Source organism: Sus scrofa, chromosome 12 (assembly GCF_000003025.6).
Source record: "Sus scrofa isolate TJ Tabasco breed Duroc chromosome 12, Sscrofa11.1, whole genome shotgun sequence".
Taxonomy (NCBI): domain Eukaryota; kingdom Metazoa; phylum Chordata; class Mammalia; order Artiodactyla; family Suidae; genus Sus; species Sus scrofa.
Window position 1 is genome coordinate 14,420,104 of NC_010454.4, and position 26,960 is coordinate 14,447,063.

General features: G+C 38.2%; 1 protein-coding gene across 2 annotated transcripts in view; it reads left to right on the plus strand.

Moving 5' to 3' along the window:
• SMURF2 (SMAD specific E3 ubiquitin protein ligase 2) overlaps window positions 1-26,960 on the plus strand; it is a 123,447-nt gene that overhangs the window by 51,421 nt on the left and 45,066 nt on the right. For both annotated transcript variants that reach the window (XM_021066753.1, XM_021066754.1), the window contains exons 2-4: window positions 10,672-10,710; window positions 18,740-18,848; window positions 25,351-25,484. In XM_021066753.1, the coding sequence (XP_020922412.1) occupies window positions 10,672-10,710; window positions 18,740-18,848; window positions 25,351-25,484 (282 nt within the window). The remainder of the gene's footprint in view (window positions 1-10,671; window positions 10,711-18,739; window positions 18,849-25,350; window positions 25,485-26,960) is intronic.

Here is a 26,960-nt window from a genome sequence, read left to right on the forward strand (position 1 = left end):
GGGTCTGTGTTTAGATTATTTGAATAGATATCTCCACTCTAGCACTTACAGGGTAATCTTTGGCAAGTCTTTTATGCCTTAACCTCAATTTCTTCTCTAAAAGGTAGGCAGTCCTACTGCTTAATTTCAGAGAGTGGTTGTTATACACTTGCACATAGTAGATATTTATTAAATGTTTTCTAGTCTTTAATATTCCTTACTAAAATTCCTTTTTATTTAATGTATTATTTACTCCATGGACTTTTAACAGCATATTAAGAAATATTTTCTTGTCAGTAAATATTCACATAATGTTAATGGCTGTATGATATTTCAGCATGCTATTTGTCATCTGTAACCATTTCATTATTGTGCAAATAGGGTTGTATCAGTTAATTTTGCTAAGTATAGCATTTTGTAATACTTTTTTGGATAATATTCTTGAACACGAATCTTTGTCTAGTGCTCCTGTTTCAGGCAACACTAAAACACACATAAAAATTATATTGTGTAAAAAAGTAAAAATCGTGTACAAGTTTTCAATAGAATTTGAATTTCTTGTTCAGGAGTTTGAGGTAGAGGTTTTTTTCTTGGAGCAGAAAGATCTAAATTACTGTCATCAGAAAGTATTAGTAGACACTTTTAAACACTAGGCCATCTTGTTGGAATTTGTATAGGGGTGCTATTCTGTACTTCAGTTTTATTTTACAATGTTAATATAAATGCAGATACAGAGTACTCTGTTCAAAAATAGTCTGTACAAAAAAAATAGACTGTACAACTTGCAGAAAGAGTACTATATTATAAAATCTGTTTTTGTGGGGTGAAGAGAGTTGGGATGTTTGAGTGGTTTGTTTTTTTTTCTTTCTTTCTTTCTTTCAGGCAGCCTCATTCCAATCAGCAGTGTAATTGGAATGCAACTCCAATCTGGAGGAGGAAGGGAAATTTTTGGCAAGAACATACTGAGCAGTTGGGAGTTTTATTCAGATTTAGCATAGGCAGCTATTCATTATGAGTACAACTCAGTGAGAACAGCAATAGCATTCTCTTTCTACAGTTAGGATTTATACTCTGGTATTATTAGTGCATTGCATATAGATAGCTTCTTTCCAACCAGAAAAAGAGATTAATGATTTAAATGAAGTGGTAATATTTATTGCATCTGCACTTCTGCAAATAGTTTCCTCCAGTCACTGCCTCAAATAAAGTATACTAAAGGAGAGTTGTGTGTAGTTTAAAAATATTTCTTGAGAAAACAAAAGCATTTATGGCATGATATTTAACTTTGTGTCCAACCTGCAAGATTTGAGGGCGTTTATCTTTTTATCTGCATTATCTATTATTGCACTTGGCATAAAGTGGGTGTTCAGGAAATGTTGAATGAAAGCATGAATGCACAGTGTTCCCTTCTCATTAAGCATCTCAAGACAGTCACATCTGCTTGTGTGTGAAATAGGAGTTACCAGTTTACCAGCAAGGCTGACCTTAGGTTATTTTGATTATCTCCTCTACCTTTTTCAAATCTGTCTGCTGAAGAATAGAATAGCTAGAAGAAGCTAGGTTTTGGGAATGTAGACTTAAGAACAGGAAATGCTTTGAAGAAATTTGAGACAGTAACATCATCAAATTAGTCTTGTAAAATTAATCTAGGGCCAAATCTACAGTCTGGGTGAGACATGGTCCCTCATATAACGTGAAGTAATGGTACTGTGCTGGTGTAATGCCACATTCGTAGTTAACATTATGCAAAATTGGTATGTGGCTGCCAAATAGCTGGAGTCTCGTGTAATGTTTTTAGTACAGAAATTAGTGAAAGTTCATTGAATTACATTCCTAAGGCTTCTGCACTTTTCTGTATGTATTCCTTCCATATAAAGCATGCTAAACATTAAAAATACTGAAATACTGGCAGTGGTATAGGAGAAAGTCTGCATGCCTTAGCCTTTGTTCTGGCCCCATTCACCTTAAAAAGTTTCTCTCCTGCTAGTCCCTTCCTCTAATTTAGTTCAGTGTTTCTCAACAGAATTTTTACTTCTCTCCTATAGTAATCATTTAGAAAACAGAAATGGAAGTTCTTTGTACTGCTACACTTCCCTAGCACCACAATCCCCAATATTGGCCCAACTCTCTAGTTTCTATTACAGAAAAAATGATACATTTGCAAATATAAATTCATGCAAATATAAATGTAAAATTAACACTACAAATATAAAAATCACATTATAATATTATGCATACATTTTTAAGGAGATTCTGATATATACCTCTTTTTTTTTTGTGTGTGTGTCTTTTTGTCTCTTGTTGTTGTTGCTATTTCTTGGGCCGCTCCCTCGGCATATGGAGGTTCCCAGGCCAGGGGTCTAATCGGAGCTGTAGCCACCGGCCTACGCCAGAGCCACAGCAACGCGGGATCCGAGCTGCGTCTGCAGCCTGCACCACAGTTCACGGCAACGCCGGATCGTTAACCCACTGAGCAAGGGCAGGGACCGAACCCGCAACCTCATGGTTCCTAGTCGGATTCGTTAACCACTGCGCCACGACGGGAACTCCTATACCTCTTTAATTGAGAATTTGTTATGGTGACAAATAGGAGTTTGTCCTAATAAAATTCATTAATTCATTGAGCATTTAATGAGCTCCTATAATTGATACTGAGGATGGAAAGAGCAATGGGCTGTGAGTCTAGTACCTAGAATACATTCCCAAGAAAAAGGACAGTAAAGGCTCCAAGGGATAATAATTTATTCATGCAAATAAGTTACCAAATCTCAAATGATGCTTGACAGTTTCCTTTTAAGATGTATAAATTTGAGTTTTTACTTTTGGGGTGTAAAGTAATTTAAAAACTGTTGGTGAGTTCACCGTGTGGCTCAGTGGTAATGAACCCAACTACTGTCCATGAGGATGCAGGTTTGATCCCTCGCCTTATTACTCAGTGGGTTAAGGATCCTGCGTTGCTGTGAGCTGTGGTATAGGTCACAGATGGGGCTCAGATCCTGTGTTGCTGTGGCTGTGGTGTAGGCCAGCAGCTGCAGCTCCGATTTGACCCCTAGCCTGGGAACTTCCATATGCCATGGATGTGGCCAAAAAAAAACAAAAAACAAAAAAAACAAAAACAAAAAAAAAAACCACCAAAAAACAAAAATTGTCAGTAGCTGTTGAGATCTGGTGTTGAAGTTAGTCTGACAAATGTTGATATTTCTTTGTTTTATTTCTTTGTTTTAAGTTAATCTTGTTTCTTCTGTGTTAATCTTCCTTAGTCTCTGGGTTACTAAAATTCAATTTCTCCTTATAAACTTTGAACCTGACTATAAAGTTCTTTTGTTCTTTTGATTTTTCAGTCACCCTTTAGAAGCTTAGTCATGTATCAGCAATATCTTATTTGTGATTAAAAGAAAATTTGTCAAATTTGACCTGATGCGTATGTTTTAATAAAGGGAAATGATAAAAATAAGGTTTCATAAATCCAATTTAGGATTACTTGCAGATTGGTAGTCTGTCAGATAGTATAAAAAGTCCCCCTTTCAATGAAGTTATTTTGGAGTTTACTCATAAGTTTACTGAGTATCCGTCAGATGCCTGGCACACTGTTTGTTTGGTGTTGGAGATAGAAATGATACAGACATGATTTGTGTTGAATGGAGTTTACCACCTCCATGGTTATAAGCAACATTCTAAACTTTATTTTATTTTTTGTCTTTTTGCCATTTCTTGGGCCGCTCCCATGGCATATGGAGGTTCCCAGGCTAGGGGTCGAATCGGAGCTGTAGCCACCAGCCTATACCAGAGGCACAGCAACGCGGGATCCGAGCCTCGTCTGCAACCTACACCACAGCTCACGGCAACGCTGGATCGTTAACCCACTGAGCAAGGCCGGGGATCGAACCTGCAACCTCATGGTTCCTAGTTGGATTCGTTAACCACTGAGCCATGACGGGAACTCCCATCTGAACTTGAAAAATTATAATAATAAAGTGTGATGAGTGCCTGTGATTAAATTTGTGCTTCCTTGAAAATACAGGTGGGCAGAAGTTTAAAAGAAATATGTTCTAAAAAGCTTACTTCCCTTTTGAGACCTAAAAGATGAGTAGGTGAAGAAGTCTGGGGAAAATGTTCCAGGCAAAGGGTATGGTAGATGAAGCCTTTGGGTGAGAGATGGAATATATTTGAGAAAGTAAAAGTTTAGTGTAGCTGGAATCTGGACTTGGGTACTTGGAGGAAAGGGGTGGTCATGGAAGATGAGGTCAGAGGTAAGCAGGACCCATGCCTGAAGGGCTTGTAAACCAATAGGTTTTGGGCTTGAAGATCTTGGCAGTATTCTAAGGGTGTAGAGGTCAGTAAAAGAGATAAGAGAGACAAGGTTCCTGAGAAAGTGGTAGGTTGGGTATGTGACCCAGAGCACAGGTGGAAAGACTGTTTTGAGAAATGTTTTAAGCTGTTTTGGAATGTTATTAGGAGAGGAAATTGATAGAAAGAATTAAATCATATTTTTAGAAACATTACGTTAAGTTCAATGTGAGAACTGATTGGAGGAAGTTGAGGCTTAAGGCAGGGGATTGGGAGGTTGTAATGACCTAGACAATAGTTGATGATGGCCTGAACTAGGGTGGTGGCATTAGTAATAGAAGTGGACAGATGAAGAATATTTCAGAGTCAGAGTCGATTAGAACTGGTAATTGCCAGGAGGTGGAGAGGGGTAGGAGTAGTGAAAGTTGTTATGGTGTATTTTGACTGGGGCAGTGGAGTAGAGACAACACTCTTTAGTGAAAGAAAGTAAACTGGAGAAGCAGTTTTGGGGGAGGGGAGGATGGTGATTTTAATTTGAGGGCATATTTAGTGTCCCTGTGTTGACCCGGAGTTCAGAAGAGAGCTCAGAGTTGGGTTTATAAACTTAGTTGTCATCAAAATGGTGAAAACCAGGGAGAATGTGTGGAAGATTGGCTCTTCAAATTTATTTTTCGAGGTGGTACAAGGAGCTTTATCAGATTGTTAAACTGTGACCCCCCCCATACACCTACATATAACAGTTTTATATGTTTTTGTTTGTTTTTTCCATTATGATTTATTACAAGATATTGAATATATAGTTCCTTGTGCTATGCAGTAGAACCTTATTGTTTATCTATTGTATATATAGTAGTTTGTATCTGCTAATCCCAAACTCCTAATTTATCCTTCCTCCCATAAATTTGTTTTCTGTGTCTGAGTCTGTTTCTGTTTTGTAAATAAGTTCATTTGTGTCATATTTTAGATTGCACAAATAGGTAATATCATAATGGGATTTGTCTTTCTCTTTCTGACTTACTCCACTTAGTATAATAATCTCTCCATCCATGTTGCTGCAGATGGAGTTATTTCATTCTTTTTTATGGCTGAATAGTATCCCACTGTATATATACCATACCATCTTTATTCATTCATCTGTTGGACATTTAGGTTGCTTCTATGTCTTGGCTATTGTAAATAGCATTGCTGTGAACATTGGGACACATGTATCTTTTCAAATTAAGAGTTTTATCCAGATTTATGCCCAAGAGTGAGATTTCTGGATCATATCACAACTCTTTATTTTTAAACTTTTGGGGATTCATACTGTTTTCCATAGTGGCTGTATCAATTTACATTTTTATGAGCAGTGTGGGAGAGTTCCCTTTTCTCCATACCCTCCCCAACATTTATTGTTTGTAGACTTTTTAAGGATGGCCATGCTGTCCAATGTGAGGTGATAACCTCACTGTAGATTTGATTTGTATTTCTCTAATAATTAGTGATGTTTAGCATCTTTTCATATGCCTATGTATGTCTGTATGTCTTCTTTGGAAAAATGTCTCTGTAGGTCTTCTGCCCATTTTTTGATTGGGTTGTTTATTTTACTTTAATTTTTTTGTCTTTTTAGGGCCGCGACCGTGGCATATGGAGGTTCCCAGGCTAGGGGTCTGATTGGAGCTACAGCTGCCAGCCTACACCACAGCAGCGTCAGAGTTGAGCTGCATCTGTGACCTATACCACAGCTCAGGGCAGTGCCGGATCCTTAACCCACTGAGTGAGGCCAGGGATCTGATTCATGGTTCCTAATCAGATTCGTTTCTGCTGCACCACGATGGGAATTCCCAGGTGATTGGGTCCAATTTGTTTAATTTTTGTTTTTATTTCTATTGCAAGACTGACGGAAGAAAATATTGGTACAATTTATATCTGAGAATATTTTGCCTACATGCCTTTCTAGGAGTTTTATGGTGTCATATCTTATATTTAAGTCTTCAAGCCTTTTTTTTTTTTTTTTTTTTTGTCTTTTTGCTATTTCTTGGGCCGCTCCCACAGCATATGGAGGTTCCCAGGCTAGGGGTCAAATCAGAGCTGCAGCCTCCGGCGTATGCCAGAGCCACAGCAATGCGGGATCTGAGCTGCATCTGCAACCTACACCACAGCTCACGGCAACGCCGGATCGTCAACCCACTGAGCAAGGGCAGGGACTGAACCTACAACCTCATGGTTCCTGGTCGGATTCGTTAACCACTGTGCCACGACGGGAACTCCTTCAAGCCATTTTTTATTTATTTTTGTGTATAGTGTGAGGGAGTGTTCTAATTTCATTGGTTTACATGTGGCTCTCCAGCTTTCCCAATTCCACTTGCCAAAGAGACCATTTTTCCTCTATTGTATATTCTTGCCTCTCTTGTTGAAGATTAATTGACTGAAGGGTGTGCGAGTTTTATTTTGGGCTCTCTATTCTGTTCCATTGATCCATATGTCTGTTTTTGTGCTACTACCACTGTTTTTTTGTTTTTTAATGGCTGCACTCATGGCATATGGGAATTCCTGGGCTAGGGATTGAATCTGAGTGCCAGCTGTGACCTATGCCAGAACTGCAGCAGCACTGGATCCTTTAACTCGCTGTTCCAGGTTGGGGGGTGAATTTTTTTTTTTTTTTTTGTCTTTTTGCCATTTCTTGGGCTGCTCCCGTGGCATATGGAGGTTCCCAGGCCAGGGGTCTAATCGGAGCTGTAGCCACCGGCCTACATCAGAGCCACAGCAGTGCGGGATCCGAGCCACATCTGCAACCTACACCACAGCTCACGGCAACGCCGGATCGCTAACCCACTGAGCAAGGGCAGGGACCGAACCCGCAACCTCATGGTTCCTAGTTGGATTCGTTAACCACTGCGCCATGACAGGAACTCCTTGGGGGGTGAATTTGTACCTCTGCAGTGACCCAGGCTGCTAGAGTTGGATTCTTAACCCACTGTGCCACAGCCACACTGTTTTGATTACTGTAGCATTGTAGTATTGTCTGCTGTTTGGGAGGATTATGCCTCTAGCTTTGTTCTTTTTCCTCAGGATTTCTTGGCAATTCTGGGTCTCTTACGGTTCTGTATAAATTTTAGAGTTATTTGTTCTAGCTCTGTGTAAAATGGCATGGCTAATTTGATAGGGATTGCGTTCAATTTATAGTTTCCTTTGGGTGGTATGGACATTTTAACAATATTAATTCTTCAAATTCAAGAACATGAGATAGCTTTCCATTTCTTTGAATCATCTTCATTTTCCTTTGTCAGTATTTTATAGTTCTCAGTGTATGTCTTTTACCTCCTTCCTTGGTCAGGTTGATTCCTAAGTATTTTATCTTTTGATGCAATTTTAAAAAAGAGTTGGTTTTTCTTTACCTATCTGATATTTCATTGTCAGTGTACAGAAATGCAGCGTATTTTTGTATGTCAATCTTGTATCCTGCTCCTTTGCTGAATTTATCAGTTCTAGTATTTTTCTGTGTGGGTGTCTTAGGTTTTTCTATATATAGTATCATATCACTTGCATATAATGACAGTTTTACCTCTTTGCTTCCAATATAGGTACCTTTATTTCTTTTTCTTGTCTGATTGCTATGGCCAGGACTTCAAAATTTTGGTGAATAGAAGTGGTGAGATTGGGAGTTCCTGTCCTGGCTCACCAGTAATGAACCCAGTTAGGATCCATGAGGATGCAGGTCTGATCACTGACTTCCCAAGGTTTACAGGATGGGCATCTGTGTTCCTAAGGTCATAGAGTGAAAGAGGATCTAAGGCAAAGCCCTGAAGAACCTCAACTTCCATGAGTGGAGCAAAGGAAAAAGATCTGGCAAAGAAGACTTAGAATAAGTTTTATGCTTTGTGTAGAACCAGGTGAATGTGTTAAACAAAACCCAAAAACCAAAAGGAGAGAGTTTCCAGAAGAGGAAGGAGTCAGTAGTGGCAAATATCCCTCACAAGTCAAATGCAATAAAGGATGAAAAGTGTCCGTTGGATGGATTTAGTAATTAGGTCCCTAGGGTTTTGATAAGAGGGGAAATCAAATTGCAGTGGATTGAGGCATTAATGGGAGATAAAGAAGTGGAGTCACAAAGTGTAGTGGGTGTTTGTATTTTTTTTTTTGGTTTTTGGTTTTTTGTTTTTTTTTTTTTTGTCTTTGTCTTTTTAGGGCTGCACTCGAGGCATATGGAGGTTCCCAGGCTAGGGGTCCATTTGGAGCTGTAGCTGCCGGCCTACACCACAGCCACAGCAACGCCAGATCCGAGCCACGTCTGTGACCTACACCACACAGCTCACGTCAGCACTGGATCCTTATCCCACTGAGCGAGGCCAGGGATCAAACTCACATCCTCATGGATGCTAGTCGTGTTCATTAACCACTGAGTCACGATGGGAATTCCCAAGTTTTTTTTTTTTTTTTTTTTTTAAGTAGTTCAGCTTTGAAAGAAAAGAAGTAGGACGATGGCTGGAGTGAGGAGGCATGGGCAAGACTTGACTGTGTGTAAATACTGATGGAGGCCATCAGTAGAGGAACTGGAGGGACAAGTTCTTGAGAAAGTGGTGGGTTGAGTATGAGATCTACAACACAGGTGCAAGGATGGTGTTAGAACGGAGAGTGGGCATAGCGGAAGCAAGAAAAAAGAATGGGTGTCAAAAACAGTATGTTTGTAGGTTTGGTGATAAGAAGTTGGAAGATTTCTCATATATTTTCTGTTGCTCTGAAATAGAATGTGCAATTATTTAGTTTTTTGAATCATGGGATGGTGGTTAAAAATCATGAATACTTTATCAGTACTAGAGATTATAATTTGGATTTGTGTATGCAAGGTGTATGTATTGATCGTGAGTATTAAGTTTATATGATGATAACAAAAGTTTAGGAAGGAATTCTTCTGATTTGGTACTCTGAGGTATGGCCTTGGTTTCCAGGCTTGAGTGTTTATGATTTTAAAAACAAAACTGTTTTTAAAACAGGGCCTAAGAGACTCAGACTAGTAAATTAGTTTCTTGTGTTTTCTTAATGATTTTATTCATTTACTAATTGCATGTCTTCAAAATTATTTTCATTTGTACTTTTAAAGTGATTAATTGTATTTAGACTTATTCCCAAGGTTTGTTATATTAAATGAGTTTTTGTACACTAAACTTCTAATAATTGTAACTGTCAATAAATGTAACACTTCCAGTTAATGTTAACCAAACATTGCTTTCATAGATATTTTATAAATTAAAATACAAATATATGGAAATTGGTAGTTTCCCTTTTGTAACAAGTTTGAATAAAAGAAGTCATGACTCTATATAAGCATTGATTTGTAAATTGACATATAATAATTCACATACTGTAAAATTCATCCCTTTAAAGTGTGCAGTTCAATTGTTTTAATATATTCATAAGGTTGTGCATCCATCACCTTATGAGTAATGCAGGGTAATCCAGAGAATGTGGATTTGGGATATCTAGCTCAGTAAATTAACTTGTAATTTTTATTTTATTTTATTTTTTGTCTTTTTGCCTTTTCTTGAGCCGCTCCTGCAGCATATGGAGGTTCCCAGGCTAGGGGTTGAATCAGAGCTACAGCTGCCAGCCTACACCACAGCCACAGCAACTCGGGATCCAAGCCTCGTCTGCAGCCTACACCACAACTCATGACAACGCTGGATCCTTAACCCACTGAGCAAGGCCAGGGGTCGAACCTGCAACCTCATGGTTCCTAGTCGGATTTGTTAACCACTGTACCACGACAGGAACTCCCTAACTTGTAATTTTTAGAAAATATAGTAGATCTTTCTTGTCATTGAGCCTGATGATTTAGAAAAAGGTAATTTATCTCTCCTGTTAAAGTTTCTGTGGAGTTTAGATGAGAGTAAATAACAGAATGTTATTTTTTAAAAAATAAAGCTTTGTTTTGAAGTTCCCTGGTGGTGCAGTGGGTTGGGGAACTGGCATTCCCTCTGCTGTGGCATAGGTTCCATCTCTGGCTTGGGAACTTCCTCATGCCACAGACATGGCCAAAGTAAATAAAGCTTTGTTTTATTTATAATCCTCTTCAGTATAAAATTATTTTACCTTTAAAAAAACATATCAACTCCAATTTAAATATTTCCTTCTTAAGAACTATTTTTCCCTTTCCACCAAGCTACTCTGAGACTAGATCTTGATGGAAGATGGGAATTGGTTGGTATTAGAATACCAGATTTATAAACTTTATTGCCTTCAGCCATTAATGGTGATTAGGTTCATCTTTCTTTTGCTAGTCTTTAGTCAGAGGTTGTGATCATATTTCATCTCTTGCTGTAGTTAGTGTTTATTATCCACTGGTGTTTTCAGTGACTTAAGGTGAAACTTTAACACTGCAGTCTCACCATTTTAATGTTTCTCATGTATTTTTTGTTTCCTTTACAGTACTCTGTGCAAAAAACTTGGTGAAAAAGGATTTTTTCCGTAAGTAAATTAACTTTGTTTTGTACATTGTGTGTAGTTTTTTTTTTAGCATAGCATTTTCAAAATTATTTGGTTTAGGGATTTCTCAGAAATACACTCAATGTTGTTTTATGAACTCTTTGATTCAGAGCCTTTTGGAATCTCATTTTTTAAGGAGGATTTTGTGCTCTTTTAGCCTTAGCCCCTTTCCCTTTATCTACCCCTCCCACACATATTGGTGTGAAGTGTGTGTGCATGCATGCGTGTGCACAGGTATGTATGTTCAAGAGTATATAATGTATGTTGAAGGTGTGCATACTACTAGATTTCTTTAAGGTTTGAGGTTATTTTGTAAACACTTTTTTTCCCCTAACATTTTGTAGGAAATTTTACCCATGCATTCAGGAGTTTTGGAAGGTAGAGAAGTCATTCATCCTGCTTGGAATTTCCAGAGTATAGGAAAGAAATATCTACCACATTTGATTGTAGAAGCTTTTAATGTCTCAGACTCCAAAACAGACATTTAGTTCCTGTATTTGCAGTCTCTTTGCCAATCTGTTGTGAATTTTTTTGGCGTGGCTTTATTTAGGATAAAGTTTTGTGAGGGAGGATTTGGAAGTACCCTCATGTTTGTCTAAAATCTCTACCATATAGGAATTCCTGTTGTGGCTTAGTAGGTTGAGGACCCAATATTGTCTCTGTAAGATGTGTGTTCTATCCCTGGCCTCACTTTAGTGGGTTAAGGATCCAGTGTTGCCATAAGCTGCAGCCAGCTTAGGTCGAAGATGCGGCTCAGATCTGGTGTTGCTGTGGTGTAGTCACAGCTGCAGCTTCAATTAGACCCCTGCCCTAGGAACTTCCATATAAAGCTCCATAAAATCTCTACCCTGTAATACTATCCTTCACATTAGCTTTAAATTACTGAGTAAAATAATACAGTTTTTAGCATAAAAAAAGAAGTCTTAGCCAACAAAGATATATAAAAAATTGAAGGTAGAAATAGAGGAGTTCATTTTATATATATATATATATTTTTTTTTTTTTTCTTTTTATGGCTGCACCTGGGGCATATGGAAATGCCCAGGCTAGTTGTAGAATCTGAGCTGCACGCTGGATCCTTATAACCCACTGAGTGAGACCAGGGATGGAACCTGCATCCTCCCCGACACTATTTGGTTCTTAACCCACTGAGCCACAACAGGAACTCCAGATTTTTAAATTCAAGTCCTACTAGCCAGCAAAAATGGGCTTATGTGTGCTCTCTAATTTAATTTGAGTTGGTTAATTTTCAAAGGTTTGATTAAAAGAGGTAACAAGTTCTTGATATATTTTTAAATCATACTTAATTCATCCCAGTTGAAATTTTATTACTTCCAGTCTTCCTAAGTAGAACCCGAATTAAAGTTTATAAAATAATATAAACTATATAATTTAAAAATGATGATATCTGTGCTTAAATGGGAAAGCAATTAAATACGATAATTTGGGACATAATTAAGCAATTTCCAATTTATGTCCTGCCACATACCCTATTCCTCACAGCATGTCACAGGAGGAGAGACCAGTTGTCTCTCCTGTTGCTCCCATCATTAATGTCCTCTGCACAGGCTACTGCTGAACTGCTTCTCTCATCACTGTTGCTAATAACCTAGTAACCAATGTATAATACTCCTTTTACCCTCCGGAAGGTTGATCTGAAGTGGGCTTTATCTTAGGAGGACTGCAGAGTGGCCAGTAGGATCGGATAGGCAGGTGACAAGGAGAAAAAGGAGAAAAGTGAGGAATGCACTCTTTTAGAGCTACTTTTATACCCAAGATAGCTGCTCTAGTTTTAAAGACACACTCTTTAGTTTTGTCTCTTAGTCTTCCTTCCCAAATTATTTTCCTCCCTCTAGGGTCCTGGGGCACAGCTTCTTCAATAGAATATTAGATGTCCTTGTCTCAGTTTCCCTAGGAAATCTAGAGGAATCTTACTTTAATTCTTTGTAACCCCCTGAGAGCTGGTTATTATCAATTATATGATCTTTTATCTGTTCTTAAATTGTATGTGGAAAAAAGGGATAGAAGGAATTTTTCCCCTTTTTATTGATTTAAGCAATAAAACTTGATAAAAATTCTTAAGTTGTGAGCTTGCTTCAGGAATAAGAAAACTAGGGGAAACTGTGATTATCTTTAAAATCCAGAATGCAAAAAACGCTTGATGGCCGTGGAAAGGAAAACAGAAAAGCCAATCCTGAGGCCTTCAGGAGAGACTCAGTCAGAGATAGAATATACTTCAGGTTCATGCTGACAGGTCCTCCCGTTGTGGTAGACTCATATTTATTTTTGATTGATTTATAAGTTGAAGTTTGCCCACATTAATGTCTTTTTTTTTTTTTTTTTTTTGGTCTTTTTTAGGGCTGCACCCATGGCATATGGAGGTTCCCAGGGTAGGGGTTGAATCAGAGCTACAGCTGCCGACCTACGCCACAGCCACAGCAATGCCAGATCCAAGTCACATCTTCGACCTACACCACAGCTGACAGCAACTCCAGATCCTCAATCCACTGAGTGAGGCCAGGGATCGAACCCACAACCTCATGGTTCCTAGTCGGATTCGTTTCCACTGTGCCATGATGGGAACTCCTGCCCACATTAATTTCAAAGAAAGAATTAAATAATACTTCCTAAACCTCTTAATTAAATTTGAGTGAAATGTGTGTTTATTGATCAGAATGCAATCATCATTGATATTTTTGGTTGTTTTTGCTTGTACATCAGTTTAAATCATATGGAATGAGATATTTTATTTTATTTATTTTTTTTGTCTTTTTAGGGCTGAACCCTCGGCATGTGGAGGGTCCCAAGCTAGGGGTCCAATCACAGCTGTAGCCGCTGGACTACATCACAGCCACAGCAATGCCAGATTCAAGGTGCCTCTGCAACCTACACGCAGCAGCGGATTCTTAACCCACTGAGCGAGGCCAGGATCAAACCCACGTTGCGATTGATGCTGGTCAGGTTCGTTAACCGCTGAGCCACAACAGTAACTCCGAGAAATGTAATTTTAATGTGAAGCATAAGCAATAGGCTGATAGTATAGATATTTAATTATAGGGGGAAAATGCGCTGCCCTGTGTTATCTTTTGTAGAATAATTTATATAATTTGAGATAATACTGTTATATTCTAGGGTATCTACCCTTGCTGAGAAAAGTTTTGCTAACTCATTTTTTGGAATTATTTTCACGCTCATTAGCTTTTGAAAATAAGTTACTTACCCTTTTCCCAAAAATTTTGGCAGGAAAAATTTCGAACATATAGGATCATATAAAGAATTTCACAATGAATACCCATCATCTATATTCTACCATTAACTTCCATGTAACTACGATCATTGTCTCTCTTTTTTTTTTTTTTTTCTTTTTTGGCTGTATGCGGCATATGGAAGTTCCCAGGCCAGGGATCAAACCCACACCACAGCAGTGACTTGAGCCCCTGCCATGCCAATGTTGGGTCCTTAACCTGCTGTGCAAAGGAGCTCCCCTGTCTTTTTTGCAACATTTAAATAAAGTTTTGAATGTAAGATACTTTGTTAAGGTGTTGTATAGGGGCCAAATTGAAGTCACTGAGCTCCAACATGGTTAGTTGAATGTTCTTTTTCTTTCCCCAAAAATAAAGATTGGAATTCTTGTCGTGGCGCAGCAGAAATGAATCTGACTAGGAACCATGAGGTTGTAGGTTTTATCCCTGGCCTCGCTGAGTGGGTTAAGGATCTAGCATTGCCATGAGGTATGGTGTAGGTCACAGATGAGGCTCAGATCCTGTGTTGCTGTGGCTGTGGTGTAGGCCAGCTGTAGCTCTGATTCGACCCCTAGCCTGGGAACGTCCATATGCCGCTGGGTGCGGCCCTAAAAAGCAGATAAATAAATATTTATTTTTCTCTGGTAAGTAATTAATTTTTAAGTTGAAGTTTTCGTTTTATTATTTACAGCTCATAAGTGCATTAGTGCAGTGAGGAAATTCCTGAGCTTTACCTGTTTTATATGACTCAGAAATGATAGAGAGAATTGAGAAATTTTTAAAAACAGAACACTGGAGTTCCCGTTGTGGCTCAGTGGTTAATGAATCCGACTAGGAACCATGAGGTTGCGGCTTCAAGCCCTGGCCTTGCTCAGTGGGTTAAGGATCCAGCGTTGCTGTGAGCTGTGGTGTAGGTCGAAGACGAGGCTTGAATCCCGAGTTGCTGTGGCTCTGGTGTAGGCCAGCGGCTACAGCTCTGATTCGACCCCTCACCTGGGAGCCTCCATGTGCTGAGGGTGTGGCCCTAGAAAAGACAATAAATAAATAATTAATTAATTAATTAAAAAAAAATCTTAAGTTACTTCCTTTTACCACTAGAGGTCTCACTAACTTCTGAAAACTTGGTAGTTTCTGACCACACTAGAGCAACTTGGCTCTCAAGTTAAATTCTTGTGTAATATGATGAGGTAAGTTGAAACCTAGGTGTTTTTTGTTAGTGCCTGGAGCTTGTATTTTGTATTACTTAGCAGAAGAGAAACATAGGAGGATGGAGCTTTAGACTTTGGTACTTAAGCATCTGGAAGCCACACCTAGTGACTTGTGTGTGGAAAAAGTTGTTTTTCTTAGTCCTAATTCTTGAACTAGTTAAAAATAACATGTAAAGGAAAGCCAGAAATGTGGTTTTTGTTTGCTTTTGCTTACGGATGGACATTTACTTGTTTATTTGTTTAGATAGTAGAATAAAAAGAAAAAGATAAAATGAATTCCTCCCAGGAAAAAAATACTTAACATTACTGAAGGTGTAAGGAAAAGTATTCCTCCATTAAACACATTTGCAAATGATTAGGTGTTATTGAAATACTACTATGAATAAGGCTAAACTTCAAGAATAATAGAGTTGGAGTTCCCGTCGTGGCGCAGTGGTTAATGAATCCGACTAGGAACCATGAGGTTGCGGGTTCGGTCCCTGCCCTTGCTCAGTGGGTTAACGATCTGGCGTTGCCGTGAGCTGTGGTGTAGGTTGCAGACGCGGCTCGGATCCCCGTTGCTGTGGCTCTGGTGTAGGCCGTGGCTACAGCTCCGATTCACCCCTAGCCTGGGAACCTCCATATGCCCGGGAGGGCCCAAGAAATAGCAACAACAACAAAAGACAAAAAGACAAAAAAAAAAAAAAAAAAAAAAATGATAGAGTTAAATAAATTGATATCCTAACCTGCCAGATTTCTTCTTGAACACTTAACATTCTTAAATATTAGTCTTCTTTCATTTTTTGAAGTTGACAGATTGCAGAATCATGGAATTGGAGAACTGGCTGGGTGATTTCTGTCTGGCCTTGAATCTTGACCAGTTAGTATCTTGACTTAAAAATGAGTATATGGGGAGTTGCTGTTGTGGCTCAGCAGAAATGAACCAGATTAGTGTCCATGAGGATGCAGGTTGGATCTCTGACCCACTCAGTAGGTTAAGGATCTGGTGTTGCCATGAGCTGTGATGTAGGTTGCAGACACAGCTCAGATCTGGCATTGCTGTGGCTCTGGCATAGGCCAGAAGCTGTAGCTCTGATTAGATCCCTAGCCTGGGAACTTATATTTGCCACAGGTGCAGCCCTAAAAAAAAAAAAAAAAAAAAAAAAAAGTATAAATATCAAGGTATAAAGTTTCTGCAATTATTAACACTTAACCAATGTCATGTTTTAATATTTTTTAGCTGTCTATAGGAAATTTACCCTATCCCAATATATCTGACATCTAAATTGTCATTTTGGTCTCTAACATTTTTAGTTCCACCTTCTTCCCCTGACTTTTAAAATTCTACTTATCTTACTGTTCTTATCCTACTGTATGAAGCTTACAAGACAACAGCTTCTCTGTGCTTCTAACCTTTCCTTCTTTGAATACCTTTAATGATAAAAATGACAGTTTATTTATAGCCATGCTCAGGAATCTTACATGGCTCCCTGTTCTCTACTTAAATCATTCCAAGCCTTTATTTTCCTACTTTTAAGCCTCTCTTGCTAGATCAGATCAGTCTTACCTTTCCAGCAGTATTTACTTTTATGCCTTAGCACAAAAGCTTTGATTAGACTCTTCAGAGCTCTTCAAATACTGTCATACTCTCCTTAGGACTCTTCCTATTTGTCGTTTGTAAGCCCAAATGAGTTCCATCCCCTTAAAAAGGGAAGAAAAATTGTTTTCCTGCCTTTCTGAGCTCTTATACTCACTGTTAAGCTGAATAGTACCAAGAGGTGTGACACAGCATCATGGTAAGAGCATGAAATCAAGAACCAGATTGTGCGTGTGGGTTTAGAATCTAACTTTAGACCCTGGCTCTACCCCTTACTACTGTGTGACCTCAGGGCAGTTATTTAACCTCCTTTGTACCTCATTCCTTGTCAGTATAATAGTAGTATTTACCCTGCAGGGTAATTTTGAGGATTAAGAGATTTAACATATGTTAAACATTTAGAATAGTGCCTGACATAGTATTGTAAGTGTTTAGTGTTCTCTTTATAATCGGTCCAGTCAAAAACTTGTTTATTAAGAGGTTTTATTGTTTTTGTTGTTACTGTTATTTTTATTCCATCTGGAAATGTTTAAGACGACATACCCAAAGACTTTTTTTTTTTTTTTTTTTTTTAAGGGCCGCACCCGTGGCATATGGAGGTTCCCAGGCTAGGGGTCAAATCAGAGCTGTAGCTGCCAGCCTATGCCACAGCCACAGCAGCTCAGGGATCTGAGCCAAATCTGCCATCTATACCACAGCTTATGGCAATGCCAGATCCTTAACCCACTGAGCAAGCCCAGGGATCAAACCTGCGTCCTCATGGATGCTAGTCAGTTTCGTTAACTGCTGAGCCATGACAGGAACTCCCCAAAGAACTTTTTTACATAAATGTTTGTTTATATATTTTTAAAAGAAAGGGATGTATTATTTTTAATAACTTTAATTAGCTGTCTACCCTTATCAGCTTTGAGCAGTTAACCAAAAATTTACCTCTCCAGCCTGACTTTTTTTTTTAATGAAGCAGTTTTTAAAAATTTATGTATTTATTGGCCACGTCCATGGCAGATGGAAGTTCCAAGGCCAGAGATCAAACCCACATCACAGCAGCTGCAGTGACAACACTGCATCCTTAACCCCTGTGCCATGGCAGGAACTCCATATTCAGTGACTTTTAATACAAACATTTCAAAAGGAATGCCTGGATATCATCCGAAATTCAGTGTTAGAAGAATGGCACTTGGTATTTTTCTTTCTCAAGCTAGCCTCACTTAATTGTCCCTTTTCAGTGCTACTATCATTGTCTTTCAGTATAGAAAATGTGTAAATTTTTTTTTTTTTTGGCCATACCCACATCATATGGAAGTTCCTAGGCCAGGAATTGAACCCACACCACAGGAGTGACAATGCCAGATCTTTAACCCACTGAGCCACAGGGAACGTCTAAAAATGTGTCATTTTGACACCTCCCTTTTCTCCAATTCATTATGATGTCCACAATTTTTCTTTCTTTCTTTTCGCTTTTTAATTTCCCTAGTTAGATAGTAAACTCTTTTAAGGCAAGGTATTAGATTTGTTTTGTTTCAATTTCTCATCCCTCATGGTAATTACTTGGTAAAACTTTTTGGCTAATGTGATTTCTCTGTAGCCTGTGTTCCTGTGTGAAAACTTTATTTAATAAGCTCTCTCTCCTTAAATGAGGTACTCTGGGAAACCTTGGGAAAGCTCCAAGAGAGCCAGGAATATTTTAAGCATTCACCTTTCTGGGGGCAAAGACTGGTAAAGATCTGTGATAACTTCTACATTATGAAGTAGTTTAAGTTGAAGGTGTTTTGAGACAGGAGCAATAAAAAATGTAGTTTGGGGCATATGTAGAAATTACTGTAATCTTAGTTTTAGAATGGACCACTTGTTCATTTATAGCTTAATGTTATTTTTTTAATTTAAGAATGGAGTTTTATAGCAAATATTAATCTTTATATCAGTAATATATCTTCCATTTCAAAATATTCTTTAATTAAAAAAAAAAACTCCCTCTTTTTCCACAGGACTTCCTGATCCATTTGCTAAGGTGGTGGTTGATGGATCTGGGCAGTGCCATTCTACAGATACTGTGAAGAATACACTCGATCCAAAGTGGAATCAGCATTATGACCTGTAGGTTTCAACAATTTATTTGAAATAAAATACAGAATCACTATTATTTGATATAGTCTTTGAAAAGAGTCACTGAAATCTGTGTTTGATCTGTGGTGTATTTGGTCCTCACCGAGGGGTACAAAACCTGGTGTGAAGGCATTTTGGCCCATTGATTGCTGGTTTTAGAAGATGAAGTGTCCTTAATAAGCCCATGAAGAATCGAATGTAGGAGTTCCCGTCGTGGCGCAGTAGTTAACGAATCTGACTAGGAACCATGAGGTTGCGGGTTCAAGCCCTGGCCTTGCTCAGTGGGTTAAGGATCCAGTGTTGCCGTGAGCTGTGGTGTAGGTTGCAGATGTGGCTCGGATCCCACTGCTGTGGCTCTGGTGTAGGCCGGCGGCTACAGCTCCAATTCGACCCCTAGCCTGGGACCCTCCATATGCCACAGGAGCGGCCCAAGAAATAGCAAAAAGACCAAAAAAAAAAAAAAAATAGAATGTATACACAGTATAGAGCAACCCCCCAATCTTTTTTTCAATCAAATAAAGATGCTACTTCACTTTAGGTCAGTTATGAGTATACAATCGGAAATCATAATTGGAGTACACTCATAGGCATTCCTCTTGTTTCTTACATGGATCATTCCTTCTCACTTTTATTTTAATCATAGTGGCACATGTACCTTTTTAAAAAGGCAAATGATACTGTAAGGTTTTTTTGTTGTTGTTGTTTTTGACTTTTTTTGCCTTTTCTAGGACTGTTCCCTTGGCACTGTAAGGTTTTTAATGGGAAAAGACAGTTCTCTATCCCATTCTTATACCTGATTCCCATTCTCAAAGCAAAACTCTTTTTAATGACTTTGGCTGTTTTAGAATTCTCTTTTGTTTCTAGATATCATGCCTGTTCATAGCGTTTTAATATAAGTGTATATATTTACTTAGCGTTATATTATTTTTAAATTCCTGCTGAAGAATATGATTTAGCTTTTATAGCTCATCTCTCTCATCTCATTCTTACAACATCCACATGCCCCTCTTCTTCTCCTGAACCTTTTTGGCTAAACCATTATTCTGTGTTTATGTTTTCATGGTCATGTAATGTTCATAACTGAGTCACATGGTGTGCAATGATTACATTTTCTTTCTCAACAACTTTTGTTTGCCATTTGTTTAGTTTTCCATCTGTCTCATTCAGTAATTCACAATCTCTCCTACAGTACTGAACAACTCTCTGCATATGTTCACCGTATGAGATAACTTTGGCTTTGTTTTCTTCTTGGAGATGTCCCTGCTAGAGCCTCTGTCCTTCTGCTTCAGTCTGGGCTGAGGGGTGTCTAAGACCTCCTGCGCAGTTGTCCTGGGACTGCCTTTATCATTATGTTGGGAATTTCTTTCTTTCTTCTAGGTCCAATGACTGTCTTTTTTTGTTTACCTCCCAATGTCTTCCATTATTATCTTGAGAAAGAGTACAACGATGGGGAAAATTTCTTTGAGATCTTACCTGAAAATATATTTTGTCATCTTACTTGATTGGTAGTTTGAGTATAGACTTCTAGAAGGTGAGACATAACTTTTCTTTAATTTTTTTTTCTTGGCTGCGGCGTACAGTTTCTTAATGTGGGATCTCAGTTCCCAGACCAAAGGTTGAACCTGGGCTGCAGTGGTAAAAGCACCAGATAACCCCTAGACCACCAGGGAGCTTCCTACTTTTCCTTCAGATTTTAAATACATTGCTCTACCTTCTTCTAGGTCTAGATCAGCACTGCCGAATAGAAACACAGTGTAAGCCTAATACTGTGTTTTATTTCATTCAGTGTATCTTAACTATCTTCATTGCAACATGACATCAATTTAAAGTAATCACGTTGTTTCTTTTAAACTAAGTATTTGAAGTCAGGGGCTTGTTTAGCACTCACACAGTGCATCAGTCTGGATTAGCTACATTTCAAGACTCAGTAGCCCCATGTGCCCAGTTTGGATAGTGCCAGTTTCCAGTACTGCTGATGACCTCCTGATTGTGATCCTTCATGATTGTTGTTTCCCACTGGAAGACTTCAAGGTATTCTTTTCATGCCTGATGTTAAAATTTTTTAATGATGGACTTGGTATATCTGAAATACAGTGCTAGATACTTAGTGTGACGTTTTAATGTGGATACTTAAACTCTGTAGTTATGGAAAACTTTTCTGTTTATTTACTATCCAAGGATGATTTCCTCTCTTCTCTGTCTTCTTTCTTTCTCTCTTCCCTTTTCTGGAACTCCTGTTGTTAAGATGTTATTCCTCCTGACATGCAGCATTTAGTTGTCCTATCTTTTTTCTCCCATATTTTATCTTAGTTTTTTTAAAAATAAGTTTTTAATAAAATTTATTTTAGTAAAAAATTAAAAACAGTGAAATATTTGGGATGTTTCCCCAACTTTATATTCCAGTGTTCCTCTTTGTTATAATTTCTGCTCTCAAATTTTTAATTTCCAGTATCATTTTGCCTTCTGATGATCCCTTTTTCATAACTTCCTCTTATTTCCTTAGATGCAGTATCTTCTCTGGTGAAGAAGTATTATAGTTTTTTTCTGTTGCATTGCCTCTCTTTTCTCAGGTTTTGTTTTTTTGTATTAGTTTGGTTTGGGTTTCTGTCTTTTTATATTTCAGGGAAGGCATTTAAATGTTGATTGGAAACTTTCTACCCATAAGTAGAGCTGGTCAACTTGCTAGGGTAATCAGAAGTAACTGTGACATTTTCATTGAGCAGAATTCTCCCTTCTTCCTGGGGACTGTATTTGTATTCTTAGATGCTAGTGTTCTTGGATCTGAATGGTGTAAGGATGCTAGGAGGTCTCTGCATTCACTAGATTGACCTCTTCCTAATACTGTTTTTATTACAAAACGTCACTCCCTCCCTTGGCTGTGCTTAGTGTCCCTGAGTAGAGAAGGTTTTAGAGAATAAGCTGTGGTTTCCTGCCAGGATTGAGGATGAGCTGGGTTGGGAAAGGGATTCAAGAATTTGTACCATTCCTTTTACTTTATTTATTTTATTATTTTACCTTTTCTTTTGGCCACACCCGCAGTATATGGAAGTTCCTGGGCTGTAACTGCAACCTATGCCACATCAACGGCAAAACCAGATCCTTACCCCACTCTGCTGGGCTAGGGATCGACTCCCCACTGCTGCAGAAACAATGCAGGATCCTTACCTGCTGCACCACAGTGGGAACTCCTATTTTACTTTTTAAATTGAGGCATAGTTGATTTACCCTTTCTATTTTTTTAAAACAATTTCACCAATCCTTCCATTTCAGCCTAATCTCACCGTTGGAGTATATTGAGCTTACAATGACAGTATTTCAGAGGTTTGATGGCAGTAATAGTCTTGTTTCAGGGGGTCTTTTGCTTCCTGCAGGCTTTGGTTTCAGTTTTTTCCAGGTTGTTAATTCCATTATCTCATGCTCTCTCTAAACTCCCATTTTCTTAACACCTCTCATGTTATATGTTAATTGTCCTCATATTCTGACTTTGTAAGTTTTTAGCCTTTTAAGCTTCATAGTAATTTATTTCACTCTCCATCAGCTTCAACTTTTCTTCTAAATGTTCCACTTTATTTATTCTCTATGAAGCTGCCTAGGCTTTTGAGTTCTTTTTTTTTTTTTTTTTGAAAGTCACACCCATAGCATATGGAAGTTCCCAAGCTAGGGGTCCAGTTGGAACTGTAGCTGCCAGCCTACACCACAGCCACAGCAACACTGGATTCAAGCAGTGTCTGTGACCTACATCACAGCTTATGGCAATGCCAGATCCTTAAACCACTGAGCAAGGCCAGGGATCAAACCCGCATCCTCATGGATGCTAGTTGGATTCGTTCCCACTGAGCCACAACAGGAGCTCCTTGAGTTCTTAATCAAATTGTTTAAAGCCATTTCTTTTAGCTTCAGTAGATCTAAATTCAGCCAAAGACCCAGCTACAACAATGAACAAGACTAGTCCTCTGAACTTATAGTTATGTGCTGAATAAAGTATATAGGAAATTATAAACAGGGTGATAAGAATATGGGTGCCATGGAAATAGATAGAACTTCTTTATACAGATGTAGGAGTTGGGAAGAGCATCCTAGAAAAAGTAGCACTTAGACCTTAAGTAGGAGTTAACTTGAGGAAGGAGAAGGTGAGAAGGCTCTAAGCAGAAGCAGTCTTTGTGAAGACCCAGAGGTAAAAGAGAACATGATTCTGAAAACATTTCAGAGAGGCAGCATTTGGTAAGTTCATGTAAGGTAAAGGGAGTGTAGTGAAAGACAGGCCATGAGAGGCAAGCAGGAGCCAGCTCATGAAGGTGCTTGCAAGTCTCTTAGTAAGTTTGAATATGCTCTTAAAAGCAATGGGGAGGAATGAAGGGCTTTTAAGTGGGGAAGTGCTGTTAATCAGATTTATTATATTCAGGAAGGGACACTTTGGCTATAATGTGAAGAATGGCTTAGAGGGAGCCAAGAATGGCAAGGAAACTAGTTCCAACATTATGAAAGACGCGGGCAAATAGAAAATGATAACTTTATATTAGAAGAGTGGTAATGTATATGGAGATATATAGGCATTCTAAGTATTTCTAATATGGCCTTAAAACTTAAATTCTTTTTTGGCCACAGTGTGCAGAGGCTTGATGTAGGATCCCAATTCCCAGACCAGGGATTAGACCCAAGCCACAGTGGTGAAAGCACTGAGACCTAACCACTAGGCCACCAGGGAACTCCCTCCTCCCCCAATTTTTTTTTATCCTTGGAAAAAAATGAAACAAACGAAACTGTACTATACCCTGTGCTTGCTGTATTTGGCTCACGGGCTGTGGTTTTCCTGTGGACCTCCACCTTAGAGTCCTTGCTTTCCTACTTTGCTGCTGCTGCTCTAGTCCTTCTCAACACAGTCTCTATAATGATCCGGTTAAAAGGTTTTTCAGATCTTGTTACTCTTCTGTTCCACATCCCCCACTGGCTTCCTATCTTAGAGTAAAAGCCAGAGTTCATACCACGACTGACAGCGCCCTTTATGTTTTGTCCCTTGTGCTGTTAAGACAGGCTAACTGAAATGATAGAAAACCCCGAATTTTCAGTGGCTTGATACAATAGAAGTGTATTTTGATATAAAGTCCATTTGGCGGGGAGGTGAGACACTGTCACACAATCATTCACACAGCAAAAGCTCCCCTATTTTCAGTGTATGTTCCCAAGGTCTGTCTGGGCTTTGACATTCAACCTCCTAACCGGATGTTTAACAGTGATTTGGTGGGTAGGCTGCTGTAAGGCCTCAGGCAATCACTCTTTTAGCATACCTGTATGTCAGGCTTACCACTTGGAAAACTGATTTAGTGCATTTTTTTTCTTAATATTTGGATTGGGGTAATTTAGCTGTTTAATACTTGATTGTGATTCTAGAATTTTGACATATCATGGAGCACAGACTTGCCAAGTTAGGTTTGTTTAAATCTGTTTGAAAATCGATAACATGCATTACTGAAAGATATTTTAGTTCATATTTTTATTTGCAGCAGTAGAAATGAAACTCGAGTTGACTTAATTTTTAAAAATCATTAGCTTGCATAATTAAAAGTCTAGGAAGGTAGGCATGCTTTAACATAGCAGGATCCAGGGCCTCAAGTGTGCCTTCCATGTTACTCATTTAAATTTTAAGTGGTCTAGGTTTATTTATTTTTTTTAATATATCAGGTGAAGTTTTATAATATTATTGCTTTACTGAATGACACTTTAAGGTCAAGGTTGCTGGACCAAAAATTTGACCTCGTAGAGTCATTGAAATATATTTAGGGTTCTATTGATATAATTATTTTATTATATTTTTGCATGGGATGACACCATGTTAACAATTGGCTGTGGTAGAGCTCTACATACTTGCAGGTATATGCACAGACAAGTATAGTAACGCTTTTCCCTGCTCTGCTTGTCTGCAGGCAGTGAAGTGAAACCTGCAAGAGTCCTGCTCGCTCAAGGCCTGCATACAGGAAAGAAGCAGGGGAAAAGCGTTACAATCAGCTTTTGTTCTACAGCATTTTAAAACATAACAGGTATGTCAGATTTTTGGTCTGTCAGCCTTGACAATGCCCCTTGAAAATGAACTGAGCATTGGCTGAGGTAGTAGGTCATGCCATTGAAATGTATTTAAAATGTGACGGTGATAAAAGTTCTAAGATTTTTATTTTTGGAAAGAAAAAATCATCAACTTCCATAGGGTTATTTGGCACTAGCTATTAAAATCGTAAAAAGTAGTATTTTTATGAACAAAATTGTTACTCAGTCTGAGAGTGACAAATATGATAAATATATTAAAAATTCTTTGTGGATTTTACTTTTGAGTTTTTAAAGAAATTTAATTTCAGTTCTGTGGATAGATTGAATTCGAAACATACTTTGCAGAGTCTAGCCATACTCTAAAACACCTGTGATTTTAGACTATAGAAACAAAAGAAAATTTACACTACTCATATTTGCCAAGTTATTCATGCCGTAATTTGGGTTTTTTTAGGTATATTGGAAAGTCTGATTCAGTTACGATCAGTGTATGGAATCACAAGAAGATCCATAAAAAGCAAGGTGCTGGATTTCTTGGTTGTGTTCGTCTTCTTTCCAATGCCATCAACCGCCTCAAGGACACTGGTTGTGAGTACATACTAGTGCTTTAAAAAGTTTAAATACACATATTTAAATACACACACACACACACACGTATAGGTATTTTTTGATAGGCAGGGGTCCAAAAACTTAACTTCCTATGTATGTGTGAAACATTGGTAAAAAGTCCTGGTCTGAATTTATTTTGTTGACTTTTTAAAAAGAATGAAACAGTTTAAATATGTGAAGCCTAGAACAGAATCAGAGCTGATAGCTAGTTTCCAGTGAATAAGTGCCAAGAAATGATTGGTTTCTAGAAGAGTAAAAAGAAAGGTGTCAAAGTATGTATTCCTTTTTTTTTTTTTTTTTTTTCTTTTCTTAGCACTCTTCTCTGGTTTTAGTGGATTTTCGAGATAAAGTTGAGTTTTACTTAGGTGATGGGAGTGTTTAAGGGAGGAATTCTTAGCAAATAAAAATATGCATACAACTGCTTTGAAAAATTAAAGGTTCTAAAAGTAAGACATTATTTTGAGTGAAAGATAGCTGTATTATCAACTTAACTATAGCTTAATTTTTTGTCAAACTGGTCAATTAGAAGATGAGACCAAGATCGAGACATTAGAAATGATATCTGTTTTAGATTGACAAGTTCACATTGACAAGTCACTTATTAGCAGATATGTAACTCATGTAATGAAGTGACAAAACATCTTTTCCATGGAGCGTAGATGGAAATACCTTTTTGGCCACACCCGTGGCATATGGAAGTTCCTGGGCCAGGGATCTAATCTGAGCCGCAGCTGTGACCCATGCCACAGTTTCATCAGCACTGGATCCTTAACCCCACCCACCTCTCAACCCCAGATGTTCTTGGCAGAGGATCAGGCCTGTGCTGCCACGGAGACAATGCCGGATCTTAACCCACTGTACCACAGTGGGAACTCTGGAAATATCTTTTTCAATAGAATTTTTTTTGCTTTTTCTACAGAATTATTTTACATATATATATACACACACATATATGTACACATATATACATATACACACGTATACACACACACACACACACACACACACAACACACAAATCTAGCTGTTGTCATGGGATTTTAGCCCAGATGCCTATTCTAAGCAAAAATTCACATAGAATCTAGCTAAGGAAATTAATAAAGAAAAATAAATTTAGCTTTAAATGTTAGATACATTAAGAAATGATCCCATTTTAATGTAGAATGATACCATAGCCTAGTTATAAAAATATTACTGTTAAAAAGGACAAAATTGAGCTAGAAATTCTGAAGGGAATTTAAGGGCACCTGAGAATTTCTTAAATTTCTGGGTTAACAGGGTGAACAGTAGGAGATAGAAGACGGGATTGGAAAAGGTCTGGCGTATGAAAACAAACCATTTTTTTATTCTAACGCAATGCAGCAGGCAAACTGAAAACTTACAAGTCCACACGTATGACTTTATTTCTGGTTCAGTTTAGCTAACGTTTATTGGAACTTAAACATGCCAGGTGCTA